The sequence below is a fragment of the Eleutherodactylus coqui genome, chromosome 8, assembly GCF_035609145.1.
Source record: "Eleutherodactylus coqui strain aEleCoq1 chromosome 8, aEleCoq1.hap1, whole genome shotgun sequence".
Classification (NCBI taxonomy): domain Eukaryota; kingdom Metazoa; phylum Chordata; class Amphibia; order Anura; family Eleutherodactylidae; genus Eleutherodactylus; species Eleutherodactylus coqui.
The window spans coordinates 37,437,756-37,457,780 of record NC_089844.1 but is presented as its reverse complement, the minus strand read 5'-3'; the positions used below and the strand labels follow the sequence as shown (position 1 = coordinate 37,457,780).

Sequence of the window (20,025 nt, the reverse complement as noted above, 5' to 3'; positions counted from 1 at the left end):
TCCCCGCCCCAATCATCTGCTAGGGCGGGAGCTCTGACAGCATTTAAACCTGCTGGTGTCTCCTGACTAGTGCCAGTATTAGTCTTGGATTTCCTGCTACACCAGCGTACTGCATCTTTCTGACTCCTGACTCCTGTTACCGACCCTCCGCCTTTTGAACTGACGTTGCCTTTGCCTGATCCTCTTGTACCGCGTACCCTCTCGTTACTGACCCGGATTGTCTGACTCTCCTTGCTGTTGTTTGTTCCAGTGTCTGTCTGTTTGTTAATCCCCGTGTCCCCCTTCCTTAGTGAGTGTAGGGACCGTCGCCCAGTTGTCGCCCTGGGGCGTAGCCCAGGGGGGCAAGTAGGAAGGGACAGGGGTTGCGGGTATTTTCAGGGACCTCCAGTTTCCCGGACCCCGTGTCCTGACAGAAAATGTAACGTGTTTATACTATATATTATCTTGTCAGCAAAGTTTAGGGAATAGAAGTTTCATTACAGGAAGTAGAGATATTGCATAGATATAATAACATATATCTATATCTGTATCAGAACAGAAGGCAAACATGACATTTTGTTATACAGAATGTTAAAATGTACAAATACACTGTCCACTACCAAAAGGTCCGCAGTCCAGAAAATAGATATATTGGGTTTCCACTACACCTATGTACAAGAATATAACTACTATAATACTGCTCCTATGTACAGGAATATAACCACTATAATACTGCCTTCTATGTACAAGAATATAACTACTATAATACTGCCCCATATGTACAAGAATATAACTACTATAATACTGCCTCTCTACGTACAAGAATATAACTACTATAATGCTGCCCCTATGTGAAGAATATAACTACTATAATACTGCCCCTATGTACAAGAATATAACCACTATAATACTGCCTTCTATATACAAGAATATAACTACTATAATACTGCCCCTCTACGTACAAGAATATAACCACTAAAATACTGCCTTCTATGTACAAGAATACAACTACTATAATACTGCCCCACATGTACAACAATATAACTACTATAATACTGCCTTCTATGTACAAGATTATAACAACTATAATACTGCCTCCCATGTAAAAACATATAACTACTCTAATACTACCCCCTATATACAAGAATATAACTACTATAATATTGCCTTCTATGTACTAGAATATAACTGCTATAATACTGCCTTCTATGTACAAGAATATAACTATTATAATACTGCCCCTATATACAAGAATATAACTACTATAATACTGCCTTCTCTGTCCAAGAATATAACTACTATAATACTGCCTTCTATGTCCAAGAAAATAACTACTATAATACTGCCCCCTATGTAAAAGCATATAACTACTATAATACTGTACCCTATGTACAAGAATATAACTACTATATTACTGCCCCTCTACGTACAAGAATATAACTACTATAATACTGCCTCCTTTGTACAAGAATATAACTACTATAATACTGCCCCCTATGTACAAGAATATAACTGCTATAATACTGCCCCCCTATGTACAAGAATATAACTACTATAATACTGCCCCCCTATGTACAAGAATATAACTACTATAATACTGCCCCTATGTACAATAATATAACTAGTATAATACTGCCCCTATGTACAAGAATATAACTACTATAATACTGCCCCTATGTACAAGGATATAACTACTATAATACTGCCTCCTATGTACAAGAATATAACTATTATAATACTGTACCCTATGTACAAGAATATAACTACTATAATACTGCCCCTATGTACAAGACTATAACTACTATAATACTGCCCCCTATATACAAGAATATAATTACTATAATACTGCCTCCCATGTACAAACATATAACTACTATAAAACTGCCCCTCTACGTACAAGAATATAACTATTATAATACTGCCTCCTATGTACAAGAATATAACTACTATAATACTGTACCCTATGTACAAGAATATAACTACTATAAAACTGCCCCTATGTACAAGAATATTACTACTATAATACTGCCCCCTATGTACAAGAATATAATTACTATAATACTGCCCCCTATATACAAGAATATAACTACTATAATACTGCCTCCCATGTACAAACATGTAACTACTATAATACTGCCCCTCTATGTACAAGAATATAACTACTATAATACTGCCCCATATGTACAAGAATATAACTACTATAATCCTGCCCCTGTGTACAAGAACATAACTACTATAATACTGCCCCTATGTATAAGAATATAACCACTATAATACTGCCCCCTATGTACAAGAATATAACTACTATAATGCTGCCCCTATGTACAAGAATATAACCACTATAATACTGCCTTCTATGTACAAGAATATAAACACTATAATACTACTCCTATGTCTAAGAATATAACTACTATAAGACTGCCTCCTATGTACAAGAATATAACTACTATAATACTGCCCCTCTACGTGCAAGTATATAACTACTATAATACTGTACCCTCTGTACAAGAATATAGCTACTATAATACTGCCCCTATGTACAAGAATATAACTACTATAATACTGCCCCCCTATGTACAAGAATATAACTACTATAATACTGCCCCTATATACAAGAATATAACTACTATAATACTGCCTTTCATGTACAAACATATAACTACTATAATACTGCCCCTCTACGTACAAGAATATAACTACTATAATGTTGCCCCCCTATGTACAAGAATATAACTACTATAAAGAACTCAGCAGGATTAGCTCTACACAACAGACAAGCACACTAACTTTATATAAGGACAGGTAGGACGTTTTGAGCACGCAGAATGATTGCTTGATTAATCAATGATAACCAAGGGTGTAAGAATTGACCTTGGTACAATGTTTGCTGCCTTCCAATTTCAATTATGGCAGTCAGATCTAGGAGTGTAGGAGTATCCCCGGACGCCGGACACAGTATGTCCCGTCCTAGAATCTCATGGAGTTCTACCGCTACACAATTCAACAATCTACCCTCAGACCATGGGATCCACTCGTGGACATTCAAACGATAAACAAATATTTGTGGATTGCAACCCTCAACCAGCGGACCATAGCCACATCGGTGGACGGGATAGGGGATATCTTGTCTACAAATCTCCCATCCACGGGTACTTATCGTCAACAACAACCCTTTTTTGGCAATTTGGGCAAGACATGGGCGTACACACACAAATAGGCAGAGCAGCAGTACGGCTGGCTTAGTCTCACTGCCCGTCGGGATGCTGTCTGGCAGTTGCCTCTCTCCTAGGTCTCTTACCAGACTTTACAGAAGCAGCAGTACCTGTCCAGACGTTTGACAGTTCCCTGACTCTTAGGTTTTGTAACCAAACCAGACCCGAGCAGGAACACCTGGTCAAACTCCCCTGACAGGTCCCTTACTGTTAGGTTTTCGTCACCAAACCTGACCCGAGCAGGGACGCCTGTCCAGGATCTTCCTCTCCCTTAGGGCAACTTACTGACCTCGCCAATCGACCAGTACTCTCAAGACAACAGGCATGCAAACATTCCTTTTATATCTTATGACAGGTTCTTATCGAGTGATCGAGACTTAAAAATACCTGTCGTGCGGATCCAAATTGATCGGCCTTGACACGGCACATAGGCAAGCTTGGAGTCAGCCACACAGGTATAGATAATTAATTTATCTTACCGGGTTCTGATAATTTGTTGGGCCCTCCAAGTCCAAGGTTGCCTATGTCCGCGCCTTGCGTCCGATCTGTTTGGAGCCAATCGATCACTCCCTGTACGGCCCACCAACTGTCGTGGATTTCCTTTTGTGTCCAACGACTTACTCAATTTGGAATGTTTACACCCTTCCAGATTAATTCTGAATTGATTATATGCGCATAAGAAGATTTCACACTGACACAAGTTCAGCATGTATAAGCTTCCTCAATTCTGCTTTAATGTTGGGCGCGCAGCCTCTTTTAAAGAGGTTAACATATCTGCCCATCTGGGCAGGTCAAAGATTAAATAGATACAACGTATTGTTTAATTATTGGATAAGCATCTTGAAATTCTTCCAACCTCCGGTCATCTGTGATTGGCCATCAGGTGGTGTACGAGATGAGTGGGTTGTCTTGGACCCACGTGTGGTTCCTCCGATGTGATTGGATATTACATCTTGAACTATTAATTGCACAAACCCCCGGTGTTATTTGCATAAGTTTCCAGTAAAACTGCTTGGGTTATTATTGCGGTAGCTGTTTCAGACTGCGGTTATCTATGTCTGATTTCTACTTCTTCTAAAGTCACAAAACAGAAGGAAAATGTAAGGACTGGCGGTTCGCGGGTCTGTCGTGCCCGCACCGCCGGTCCGATCACACGTGCGGCCGCTGTGCGGTGCAGGGGAGCCCCGGTCCTCGTCACCTCCCCTTGCCGCCGGGCTCCGCCTCGCCGCCGGGTTGCTAGGGACGCGGTGGGTGTTGCCCCGCGTCGCGTCCTAGGTATCCTGGCAACCAAACGTGTGTCTCCTGTCCTGCCTCCTGCAGGGTTGGGGGCGGGTTCCCCAGTGCTGCTGGGTGCACTCAGCTGCTGTCAGGCTCCCCGCCCCAATCATCTGCTAGGGCGGGAGCTCTGACAGCATTTAAACCTGCTGGTGTCTCCTGACTAGTGCCAGTATTAGTCTTGGATTTCCTGCTACACCAGCGTACTGCATCTTTCTGACTCCTGACTCCTGTTACCGACCCTCCGCCTTTTGAACTGACGTTGCCTTTGCCTGATCCTCTTGTACCGCGTACCCTCTCGTTACTGACCCGGATTGTCTGACTCTCCTTGCTGTTGTTTGTTCCAGTGTCTGTCTGTTTGTTAATCCCCGTGTCCCCCTTCCTTAGTGAGTGTAGGGACCGTCGCCCAGTTGTCGCCCTGGGGCGTAGCCCAGGGGGGCAAGTAGGAAGGGACAGGGGTTGCGGGTATTTTCAGGGACCTCCAGTTTCCCGGACCCCGTGTCCTGACAGAAAATGTAACGTGTTTATACTATATATTATCTTGTCAGCAAAGTTTAGGGAATAGAAGTTTCATTACAGGAAGTAGAGATATTGCATAGATATAATAACATATATCTATATCTGTATCAGAACAGAAGGCAAACATGACATTTTGTTATACAGAATGTTAAAACGTACAAATACACTGTCCACTACCAAAAGGTCCGCAGTCCAGAAAATAGATATATTGGGTTTCCACTACACCTATGTACAAGAATATAACTACTATAATACTGCTCCTATGTACAGGAATATAACCACTATAATACTGCCTTCTATGTACAAGAATATAACTACTATAATACTGCCCCATATGTACAAGAATATAACTACTATAATACTGCCTCTCTACGTACAAGAATATAACTACTATAATGCTGCCCCTATGTGAAGAATATAACTACTATAATACTGCCCCTATGTACAAGAATATAACCACTATAATACTGCCTTCTATATACAAGAATATAACTACTATAATACTGCCCCTCTACGTACAAGAATATAACCACTAAAATACTGCCTTCTATGTACAAGAATACAACTACTATAATACTGCCCCACATGTACAACAATATAACTACTATAATACTGCCTTCTATGTACAAGATTATAACAACTATAATACTGCCTCCCATGTAAAAACATATAACTACTCTAATACTACCCCCTATGTACAAGAATATAACTACTATAATATTGCCTTCTATGTACTAGAATATAACTGCTATAATACTGCCTTCTATGTACAAGAATATAACTATTATAATACTGCCCCTATATACAAGAATATAACTACTATAATACTGCCTTCTCTGTCCAAGAATATAACTACTATAATACTGCCTTCTATGTCCAAGAAAATAACTACTATAATACTGCCCCCTATGTAAAAGCATATAACTACTATAATACTGTACCCTATGTACAAGAATATAACTACTATATTACTGCCCCTCTACGTACAAGAATATAACTACTATAATACTGCCTCCTTTGTACAAGAATATAACTACTATAATACTGCCCCCTATGTACAAGAATATAACTGCTATAATACTGCCCCCCTATGTACAAGAATATAACTACTATAATACTGCCCCCCTATGTACAAGAATATAACTACTATAATACTGCCCCTATGTACAATAATATAACTAGTATAATACTGCCCCTATGTACAAGAATATAACTACTATAATACTGCCCCTATGTACAAGGATATAACTACTATAATACTGCCTCCTATGTACAAGAATATAACTATTATAATACTGTACCCTATGTACAAGAATATAACTACTATAATACTGCCCCTATGTACAAGACTATAACTACTATAATACTGCCCCCTATATACAAGAATATAATTACTATAATACTGCCTCCCATGTACAAACATATAACTACTATAAAACTGCCCCTCTACGTACAAGAATATAACTATTATAATACTGCCTCCTATGTACAAGAATATAACTACTATAATACTGTACCCTATGTACAAGAATATAACTACTATAAAACTGCCCCTATGTACAAGAATATTACTACTATAATACTGCCCCCTATGTACAAGAATATAATTACTATAATACTGCCCCCTATATACAAGAATATAACTACTATAATACTGCCTCCCATGTACAAACATGTAACTACTATAATACTGCCCCTCTATGTACAAGAATATAACTACTATAATACTGCCCCATATGTACAAGAATATAACTACTATAATCCTGCCCCTGTGTACAAGAACATAACTACTATAATACTGCCCCTATGTATAAGAATATAACCACTATAATACTGCCCCCTATGTACAAGAATATAACTACTATAATGCTGCCCCTATGTACAAGAATATAACCACTATAATACTGCCTTCTATGTACAAGAATATAAACACTATAATACTACTCCTATGTCTAAGAATATAACTACTATAAGACTGCCTCCTATGTACAAGAATATAACTACTATAATACTGCCCCTCTACGTGCAAGTATATAACTACTATAATACTGTACCCTCTGTACAAGAATATAGCTACTATAATACTGCCCCTATGTACAAGAATATAACTACTATAATACTGCCCCCCTATGTACAAGAATATAACTACTATAATACTGCCCCTATATACAAGAATATAACTACTATAATACTGCCTTTCATGTACAAACATATAACTACTATAATACTGCCCCTCTACGTACAAGAATATAACTACTATAATGTTGCCCCCCTATGTACAAGAATATAACTACTATAAAGAACTCAGCAGGATTAGCTCTACACAACAGACAAGCACACTAACTTTATATAAGGACAGGTAGGACGTTTTGAGCACGCAGAATGATTGCTTGATTAATCAATGATAACCAAGGGTGTAAGAATTGACCTTGGTACAATGTTTGCTGCCTTCCAATTTCAATTATGGCAGTCAGATCTAGGAGTGTAGGAGTATCCCCGGACGCCGGACACAGTATGTCCCGTCCTAGAATCTCATGGAGTTCTACCGCTACACAATTCAACAATCTACCCTCAGACCATGGGATCCACTCGTGGACATTCAAACGATAAACAAATATTTGTGGATTGCAACCCTCAACCAGCGGACCATAGCCACATCGGTGGACGGGATAGGGGATATCTTGTCTACAAATCTCCCATCCACGGGTACTTATCGTCAACAACAACCCTTTTTTGGCAATTTGGGCAAGACATGGGCGTACACACACAAATAGGCAGAGCAGCAGTACGGCTGGCTTAGTCTCACTGCCCGTCGGGATGCTGTCTGGCAGTTGCCTCTCTCCTAGGTCTCTTACCAGACTTTACAGAAGCAGCAGTACCTGTCCAGACGTTTGACAGTTCCCTGACTCTTAGGTTTTGTAACCAAACCAGACCCGAGCAGGAACACCTGGTCAAACTCCCCTGACAGGTCCCTTACTGTTAGGTTTTCGTCACCAAACCTGACCCGAGCAGGGACGCCTGTCCAGGATCTTCCTCTCCCTTAGGGCAACTTACTGACCTCGCCAATCGACCAGTACTCTCAAGACAACAGGCATGCAAACATTCCTTTTATATCTTATGACAGGTTCTTATCGAGTGATCGAGACTTAAAAATACCTGTCGTGCGGATCCAAATTGATCGGCCTTGACACGGCACATAGGCAAGCTTGGAGTCAGCCACACAGGTATAGATAATTAATTTATCTTACCGGGTTCTGATAATTTGTTGGGCCCTCCAAGTCCAAGGTTGCCTATGTCTGCGCCTTGCGTCCGATCTGTTTGGAGCCAATCGATCACTCCCTGTACGGCCCACCAACTGTCGTGGATTTCCTTTTGTGTCCAACGACTTACTCAATTTGGAATGTTTACACCCTTCCAGATTAATTCTGAATTGATTATATGCGCATAAGAAGATTTCACACTGACACAAGTTCAGCATGTATAAGCTTCCTCAATTCTGCTTTAATGTTGGGCGCGCAGCCTCTTTTAAAGAGGTTAACATATCTGCCCATCTGGGCAGGTCAAAGATTACATAGATACAACGTATTGTTTAATTATTGGATAAGCATCTTGAAATTCTTCCAACCTCCGGTCATCTGTGATTGGCCATCAGGTGGTGTACGAGATGAGTGGGTTGTCTTGGACCCACGTGTGGTTCCTCCGATGTGATTGGATATTACATCTTGAACTATTAATTGCACAAACCCCCGGTGTTATTTGCATAAGTTTCCAGTAAAACTGCTTGGGTTATTATTGCGGTAGCTGTTTCAGACTGCGGTTATCTATGTCTGATTTCTACTTCTAAAGTCACAAAACAGAAGGAAAATGTAAGGACTGGCGGTTCGCGGGTCTGTCGTGCCCGCACCGCCGGTCCGATCACACGTGCGGCCGCCGTGCGGTGCAGGGGAGCCCCGGTCCTCGTCACCTCCCCTTGCCGCCGGGCTCCGCCTCGCCGCCGGGTTGCTAGGGACGCGGTGGGTGTTGCCCCGCGTCGCGTCCTAGGTATCCTGGCAACCAAACGTGTGTCTCCTGTCCTGCCTCCTGCAGGGTTGGGGGCGGGTTCCCCAGTGCTGCTGGGTGCACTCAGCTGCTGTCAGGCTCCCCGCCCCAATCATCTGCTAGGGCGGGAGCTCTGACAGCATTTAAACCTGCTGGTGTCTCCTGACTAGTGCCAGTATTAGTCTTGGATTTCCTGCTACACCAGCGTACTGCATCTTTCTGACTCCTGACTCCTGTTACCGACCCTCCGCCTTTTGAACTGACGTTGCCTTTGCCTGATCCTCTTGTACCGCGTACCCTCTCGTTACTGACCCGGATTGTCTGACTCTCCTTGCTGTTGTTTGTTCCAGTGTCTGTCTGTTTGTTAATCCCCGTGTCCCCCTTCCTTAGTGAGTGTAGGGACCGTCGCCCAGTTGTCGCCCTGGGGCGTAGCCCAGGGGGGCAAGTAGGAAGGGACAGGGGTTGCGGGTATTTTCAGGGACCTCCAGTTTCCCGGACCCCGTGTCCTGACAGAAAATGTAACGTGTTTATACTATATATTATCTTGTCAGCAAAGTTTAGGGAATAGAAGTTTCATTACAGGAAGTAGAGATATTGCATAGATATAATAACATATATCTATATCTGTATCAGAACAGAAGGCAAACATGACATTTTGTTATACAGAATGTTAAAACGTACAAATACACTGTCCACTACCAAAAGGTCCGCAGTCCAGAATATAGATATATTGGGTTTCCACTACACCTATGTACAAGAATATAACTACTATAATACTGCTCCTATGTACAGGAATATAACCACTATAATACTGCCTTCTATGTACAAGAATATAACTACTATAATACTGCCCCATATGTACAAGAATATAACTACTATAATACTGCCTCTCTACGTACAAGAATATAACTACTATAATGCTGCCCCTATGTGAAGAATATAACTACTATAATACTGCCCCTATGTACAAGAATATAACCACTATAATACTGCCTTCTATATACAAGAATATAACTACTATAATACTGCCCCTCTACGTACAAGAATATAACCACTAAAATACTGCCTTCTATGTACAAGAATACAACTACTATAATACTGCCCCACATGTACAACAATATAACTACTATAATACTGCCTTCTATGTACAAGATTATAACAACTATAATACTGCCTCCCATGTAAAAACATATAATTACTCTAATACTACCCCCTATGTACAAGAATATAACTACTATAATATTGCCTTCTATGTACTAGAATATAACTGCTATAATACTGCCTTCTATGTACAAGAATATAACTATTATAATACTGCCCCTATATACAAGAATATAACTACTATAATACTGCCTTCTCTGTCCAAGAATATAACTACTATAATACTGCCTTCTATGTCCAAGAAAATAACTACTATAATACTGCCCCCTATGTAAAAGCATATAACTACTATAATACTGTACCCTATGTACAAGAATATAACTACTATATTACTGCCCCTCTACGTACAAGAATATAACTACTATAATACTGCCTCCTATGTACAAGAATATAACTACTATAATACTGCCCCTAAGTACAAGAATATAACTACTATAATACTGCCCCTATATACAAGAATATAAATACTAAAATACTGCCTCTATGTACAAGAATATAACTACTATAATACTGCCCCATATGTACAAGAATATAACTACTATAATACTGCCTCCTATGTACAAGAATATAACTACTATAATACTGCCTCCTATGTACAAGTATATATGTACTATAATACTTCCCTCCTATGTACAAGAATATAACTACTATAATACTGCCGCTATGTACAAGAATATAACTACTATTTTACTGCTCCCTATGTACAAGAATATAACGACTATAATACTGCTCCCTATGTACAAGAATATAACTACTATAATACTGCTCCCTATGTACAAGAATATAACTACTATAATACTGCCCCTTATGTACAAGAATATAACTAATATAATACTGCCCCCTATGTACAAGAATATAACTACTATAATACTGCCCCTATGTACAAGAATATAACCACTGTAATACTGCCCCTATGTACAAGAATATAATTACCATAATACTGCCCCCTATGTACAAGAATATAATTACCATAATACTGCCCCTTATGTACAAGAATATAAACACTATAATAATACTCCTATATATAAGAATATAACTACTATAATACTTGCCCTCTACATACAAGAATATAACTACTATAATACTGCCGCTATGTACAAGAATATAACTACTATATTACTGCTCCCTATGTACAAGAATATAACTACTATAATACTGCCTCCTATGTACGAGAATATAACTACTATAATACTGGCCCTCTACGTACAAGAATATAACTACTATAATACTGCCGCTATGAACAAGAATATAACTACTATATTACTGCTCCCTATGTACAAGAATATAACTACTATAATACTGCCCCCTATGTACAAGAATATAACTACTATAATACTGCCGCTATGAACAAGAATATAACTACTATATTACTGCTCCCTATGTACAAGAATATAACTATTATAATACTGCTCCCTATGTACAAGAATATAACTACTATAATACTGCCCCCTATGTACAAGAATATAACTACTATAATACTGCCACTTATGTACAAGAATATAACTACTATAATACTGCCCCTTTTGTACAAGAATATAACTACTATAATACTGCCCCCTATGTACAAGAATATAACTACTATAATACTGCCCCTTATGTACAAGAATATAAACACTATAATACTACTCCTATGTATAGGAATATAACTACTATAATACTGCCTCCTATGTACAAGAATATAACTACTATAATACTGCCCCTCTACGTACAAGAATATAACTACTATAATACTGCCTGCTATGAACAAGAATATGACTATTATAATAGTGCCCCTATGTACAAGAATATAACTACTAAAATACTGTCCCCTATGTACAAGAATATAACTACTATAATACTGCCCCATATGTACAAGAATATAACTACTATAATACTGCCTCCTATGTACAAGTATATAACTACTATAATACTTCCCTCCTATGTACAAGAATATAACTTCTATAATACTGCCGCTATGTACAAGAATATAAGTACTATATTACTGCTCCCGATGTACAATAATATAATTACTATAATACTGCTCCCTATGTACAAGAATATAACTACTATAATACTGCTCCCTATGTACAAGAATATAACTAATATAATACTGCTCCCTATGTACAAGAATATAACTACTATAATACTGCCTCCTATGTACAAGAATATAACTACTATGATACTGCCTCCTATGTACAAGAATATAACTACTATAATACTGCCTCTATGTACAAGAATATAACGACTATAATACTGCCTCCGATGTACAAGAGTATAACTGCTATAATACAGCCTCCTATGTACAATAATATAACTACTATAATACTGCCTCTATGTACAATAATATAACTACTATAATACTGCTCCCTATGTACAAGAATATAACTACTATAATACTGCTCCCTATGTACAAGAATATAACTAATATAAAACTGCTCCCTATGTACAAGAATATAACTACTATAATACTGCCTCCTATGTACAAGAATATATCTACTATGATACTGCCTCCTATGTACAAGAATATAACTACTATAATACTGCCCCCTATGTACAAGAATATAACTAGTATAATACTGCCTCTATGTACAAGAATATAACGACTATAATACTGCCTCCGATGTACAAGAGTATAACTGCTATAATACAGCCTCCTATGTACAATAATATAACTACTATAATACTGCCTCTATGTACAATAATATAACTACTATAATATTGTCTCTATGTACAAGAATATAACTACTATAATACTTCCCTCCTATATGCAAGAATATAACTACTATAATACTGCCCCTATGTACAAAAATATAACTACTATAATACTGCCCCTATATACAAGAATATAACTACTAAATTACTGCCTCTATGTACAAGAATATAACTACTATAATACTGCCCCATATGTACAACAATATAAATACTATAATACTGCCTCCTATGTACAAGAATATAACTACTATAATACTGCCTCCTATGTACAAGTATATATGTACTATAATACTTCCCTCCTATGTACAAGAATATAACTCCTATAATACTGCCGCTATGTACAAGAATATAACTACTATATTACTGCTCCCTATGTACAAGAATATAACTACTATAATACTGCTCCCTATGTACAAGAATATAACTACTATAATACTGCTCCCTATGTACAAGAATATAACTATTATAATACTGCCCCTATGTACAAGAATATAACTACTATAATACTGCCCCATATGTACAACAATATAAATACTATAATACTGCCTCCTATGTACAAGAATATAACTACTATAATACTGCCTCCTATGTACAAGTATATATGTACTATAATACTTCCCTCCTATGTACAAGAATATAACTCCTATAATACTGCCGCTATGTACAAGAATATAACTACTATATTACTGCTCCCTATGTATAAGAATATAACTACTATAATACTGCCTCCTATGTACAAGAATATAACTCCTATAATACTGCCGCTATGTACAAGAATATAACTACTAGAATACTGCCTACTATGTACAAGAATATGACTATTATAATAGTGCCCCTATGTACAAGAATATAACTACTAAAATACTGTCCCCTATGTACAAAAATATAACTACTATAATACTGCCCCATATGTACAAGAATATAACTATTATAATACTGCCTTCTATGTACAAGTATATAACTACTATAATACTTCCCTCCTATGTACAAGAATATAACTTCTATAATACTGTCGCTATGTACAAGAATATAACTACTATATTACTGCTCCCTATGTACAATAATATAACTACTATAATACTGCTCCCTATGTACAAGAATATAACTACTATAATACTGCTCCCTATGTACAAGAATATAACTAATATAATACTGCTCCCTATGTACAAGAATATAACTACTATAATACTGCCCCCTATGTACAAGAATATATCCACTATAATACTGCCCCCTATGAACAAACATATAACTACTATAATACTGCCTCCTATGTACAAGAATATAACTACTATAATACTGCCTCTATGTGCGAGAATATAACTACTATAATACTGCCTCCAATGTACAAGAATATAACTACTATAATACTGCCGCTATGTACAAGAATATAACTACCATAATACTGCCCCCTATGTACAAGAATATAACTACTATAATACTTACCTCCTATGTGCAAGAATATAACTACTATAGTAATGCCCCCTATGTACAAGATTATAACTACTGTAATACTGCCTCCTATGTACAAGAATATAACTACTATGATACTGCCTCCTATGTACAAGAATATAACTACTATAATACTGCCCCCTATGTACAAGAATATAACTACTATAATACTGCCCCCTATGTACAAGAATATAACTACTATAATACTGCCTCTATGTACAAGAATATAACGACTATAATACTGCCTCCGATGTACAAGAGTATAACTGCTATAATACAGCCTCCTATGTACAATAATATAACTACTATAATACTGCCTCTATGTACAATAATATAACTACTATAATATTGCCTCTATGTACAAGAATATAACTACTATAATACTTCCCTCCTATGTGCAAGAATATAACTACTATAATACTGCCCCCTATGTACAAGAATATAACTACTATAATACTGCCCCCTATGTACAAGAATGTAACTACTATAATACTGCCTCCCATGTACAAGAATATAACTACTATAATAGTGCCTCCTATGTACAAGAATATGACTACTATAATACTGCCTCTATGTAGAAGAATATAACTACTATAATACTGCCTCTATGTACAAGAATATAACTACTATAATACTACCTCCCAATGTAAAAGAATATAACTACTATAATACTACATCTATGTACAAGAATATAACTACTATAATACTGCTCCTATGTACAAGAATATTACTACAATAATACTGCCTCCGATGTACAAGAATATAACTACTATAATATTGCACCCATGTACAAGAATATAACTACTATAATACTGCCCCTATGTACAAGTATATAACTACTATAATACTTTTCCAATGTACAAGAATATAACTGCTATAATACTGCCTCCTCTGTACAAGAATATAACTACTATAATACTGCCTCTATGTACAAGAATATAACTACTATAATACTGCCTCCGATGTACAAGAATATAACTACTATAATACTGCCTCTATGTACAAGAATATAACTACCATAATACTGCCCCCTATGTACAAGTATATAACTACTATAATACTGCTCCCTATATACAAGAATATTACTACTATAATACTGCCCCCTATGTAGAAGAATATAATTACTATAATACTTTTCCAATGTACAAGAATATAACTACTATAATACTGCCTCCTATGTACAAGAATATAACTACTATAATACTGCCTCTATGTACAAGAATATAACTACTATAATACTGCGTCCGATGTACAAGAATATAACTACTATAATACTGCCCCTATGTACAAGAATATAACTACCATAATACTGCCCCCTATGTACAAGAATATAACTACAATAATACTTACCTCCTATGTGCAAGAATATAACTACTATAGTAACGCCCCCTATGTACAAGAATATAACTACTATAATACTGCCTCCTATGTACAAGAATATAACTACTATAATACTGCCCCCTATGTGCAAGAATATAACTACTATAATACTGCCTCTATGTACAAGAATATAACTACTATAATACTTCCCTCCTATGTGCAAGAATATAACTACTATAATACTGCCTCTTTGTACAAGAATATAACTTTTATAATACTGCCTCCGATGTAGAAGGATATAACTACTATAATACTGCCCCGTATATACATGAATATAACTACTATAATACTGCCCCCTATGTATAAGAATATAACTACTATAATACTGCCTCTATGTACAAGAATATAACTACTATAATACTGCCTCCGATGTACAAGGATATAACTACTATAATACTGCCCCCCAATGTAAAAGAATATAGCTACTATAATACTGCCCCCTATGTACAAGAATATAATTACTATAATACTGCCCCTTATTTACAAGAATATAACTATTATAATACTGCCCCCTATGTACAAGAATATAACTACTATAATACTGCCCCCTATGTACAAGAATATAACTACTATAATATTGCTCCCTATGTACAAGAATATAACTACTATAATACTGCCTCCTATGACAAGAATATAACTACTATAATACTGCCTCTATGTACAAGAATATAACTACCATAATACTGCCTCCTATGTACAAGAATATAACTGCTATAATACTTCCCTCCTATGTGCAAGAATATAACTATTATAATACTGCCCCCTATGTACAAGAATATAACTACTATAATACTGCCCCTATGTACAAGAATATAACTATTATAATACTGCCCCCTATGTACAAGAATATAACTACTATAATACTGCCTCTTATGTCCAAGAATATAACTACTATAATACTGCCACCTATGGTAACGAATATAACTACTATAATACTGCTGCCTATGTACAAGAATATAACTATTATAATACTACTCCCTATGTACAAGAATATAACTACTATAATACTGCTCCTATGTACAAGAATATAACTATTATAATACTACTCCCTATGTACAAGAATATAACTACTATAATACTGCTGCCTATGTACAAGAATATAACTATTATAATACTACTCCCTATGTACAAGAATATAACTACTATAATACTGCTACCTATGGTAAAGAATATAACTACTATAATACGGCCACCTATGGTAAAGAATATACTGTATCTTGCAGATAGGCGATAAATGCAAAAGGTAGGAATACCATTTAAAATTCTACACCTATGTAACATTTCCATTAATCATAAACTTTCATGCCATAATATATTCAGAGACATACTTTTTCTTTCCTCTCTAGATCCGATCCTTCGTGCGTCAAATCCTGGAAGGTTTAGATTATTTACACCACAAGAACATTCTGCATCTGGATATTAAGGTAAATATTCCTATTAATCTTGTGGTTTTGAAACAGGGTAGATCTTTTGATGTCCAAACCTTTAGGCTTTGCAAGGATTATAAAGGATTCGATGCTCAAGAGCTGATCTCCATTATGTTGGTGGGACGTAATATAATTCACCATTCGGGGGGCTTATACTATTTTTTTTTCAACTGGGTCTTCTCCGTTTTATATATTTGGGAATTGCTATTTATGTAGCATTGTAAACAGACCAACATTTTGCGTCACGTCTCTGAGGTGGCAAAAACTGTAACAAACTATCAACAGAAACACCAGAGAATAAAAATATTAACTTCACTGTGTCCTCTTTACAGCCTGAGAACATTTTAATGGCTGACACGATCAGCGATCAAATTCGAATAACTGACTTTGGGAATGCTGAGGAGTTGACTGTTGGAGAACCACAGTACTACAAATATGGGACACCTGAATTTGTGGCTCCTGAAATTGTGAACCAGATGCCAATCTCCCCAGTCACTGATATATGGTAATAGTCCTCATAAAAACTACGCCCCAATGTACAAGAATATAACTACTATAATACTGCCCCCCAATGTACAAGAATATAACTACTATAATACTGCACCTTATGTACAAGAATATAACTACTATAATACTGCCCCCTATGTACAAGAATATAACTACTATAATAATGCTCTCTATGTACAAGAATATAACTACTATAATACTGCCCCTATGTACAAGAATATAACTACTATAATACTGCCTCCTATGTACAAGAATATAACTACTATAATACTGCCTATTATGTACAAGTATATAACTACTATAATTCTTCCCTCCTATGTACAAGAATTTAACTACTATAATTCTTCCCTCCTATGTACAAGAATATAACTACTATAATACTGCCCCCTATGTACAAGAATATAACTACTATAATACTGCCCCCTATGTACAAGAATATAACTTCTATAATACTGCCCCCTATGTACACGAATATAACTACTATAATACTGTCACCTATGTACAAAAGTATAACTACTATAATTCTACTCCCTATGTACAGGAATATAACTACTATAAAACTGCCCCTTATGGACAAGAATATAACTGCTATAATACTGCCCCCTATGTACAAGAATATAACTACTATAATATTGCCCCCTATGTACAAGAATATAACTACTGTAATACTGCTCCTATGTACAATAATGTAACTGCTATAATGCTGCCCCCTATGTACAAGAATATAACTACTATAATAATGCTCTCTATGTAGAAGAATATAACTACTATAATACTGCCCCTATGTACAAGAATATAACTACTATAATACTGCCTCCTATGTACAAGAATATAACTACTATAATACTGCCTATTATGTACAAGTATATAACTACTATAATTCTTCCCTCCTATGTACAAGAATTTAACTACTATAATTCTTCCCTCCTATGTACAAGAATATAACTACTATAATACTGCCCCCTATGTACAAGAATATAACTACTATAATACTGCCCCCTATGTACAAGAATATAACTGCTATAATACTGCCCCCTATGTACACGAATATAACTACTATAATACTGCCACCTATGTACAAAAGTATAACTACTATAATTCTACTCCCTATGTACAAGAATATAACTACTATAAAACTGCCCCTTATGGACAAGAATATAACTGCTATAAAACTGCCCCCTATGTACAAGAATATAACTACTATAATATTGCCCCCTATGTACAAGAATATAACTACTGTAATACTGCTCCTATGTACAATAATGTAACTGCTATAATGCTGCCCCCTATGTACAAGAATATAACTACTATAATACTGCCCCCTATGTACAAGAATATAACTACTGTAATACTGCTCCTATGTGCAAGAATGTAACTGCTAAAATACTGCCCCGTATGTACAAGAATATAACTACTATAATACTGCCCCCTATGTACAAGAATATAACTACTATAATGCTGCTCCTATGTACAAGAATATAACTACTATAATACTGCCCCCTATGTACAAGAATATAACTACTATAATACTGCCCCTATGTTCAAGAATATAACTACTATAATACCGCCCCTTATGGACACGAATATAACTTCTATAATACTTACCCCTATGCACAAGAATAAAACTGCTATAATACTGCTCCTATGTACAATAATGTAACTGCTATAATGCTGCCCCCTATGTACAAGAATATAACTACTATAATAATGCTCTCTATGTACAAGAATATAACTACTATAATACTGCCCCTATGTACAAGAATATAACTACTATAATACTGCCTCCTATGTACAAGAATATAACTACTATAATACTGCCTATTATGGACACGAATATAACTTCTATAATACTTACCCCTATGCACAAGAATAAAACTGCTATAATTCTGCCTCCTATGTACTAGAATAAAACTACTATAATACTGGCCTCTATGTACAGGAATATAACTACTATAATATTGCCCCCTATGTACAAGAATATAACTACTATGATACTGCCCCCTATGTACAAGAATATAACTTCTTTAACACTGCCTCCCATGTACCAGAATATAACTACTATAATATTGTCCCCTATGTACAAGAATATTACTACTGTAATACTGCTCCTATGTACAAGAATGTAACTGCTATAATATTGCCCCCTATGTACAAGGATATAACTACTATAATGCTGCCTCCTATGTACAAGGATATAACTACTATAATACTGCCTCCTATGTACAAGAATATAACTACTATGATACTGCCCCCTATGTACAAGAATATAACTACTGTAATACTGCTCCTAGGTACAATAATGTAACTGCTATAATGCTGCCCCCTATGTACAAGAATATAACTACTATAATAATGCTCTCTATGTACAAGAATATAACTACTATAAT

At 36.3% G+C, this 20,025-nt stretch overlaps 1 protein-coding gene across 1 annotated transcript in view; it reads left to right on the top strand.

The window, feature by feature from the left end:
* Positions 1-20,025, top strand: part of SPEG (striated muscle enriched protein kinase) — a 406,747-nt gene that overhangs the window by 320,608 nt on the left and 66,114 nt on the right. Inside the window, exons 24-25 of the mRNA XM_066575507.1 lie at positions 17,051-17,128; positions 17,464-17,636. Coding sequence (XP_066431604.1) covers positions 17,051-17,128; positions 17,464-17,636 — 251 coding nt within the window. The remainder of the gene's footprint in view (positions 1-17,050; positions 17,129-17,463; positions 17,637-20,025) is intronic.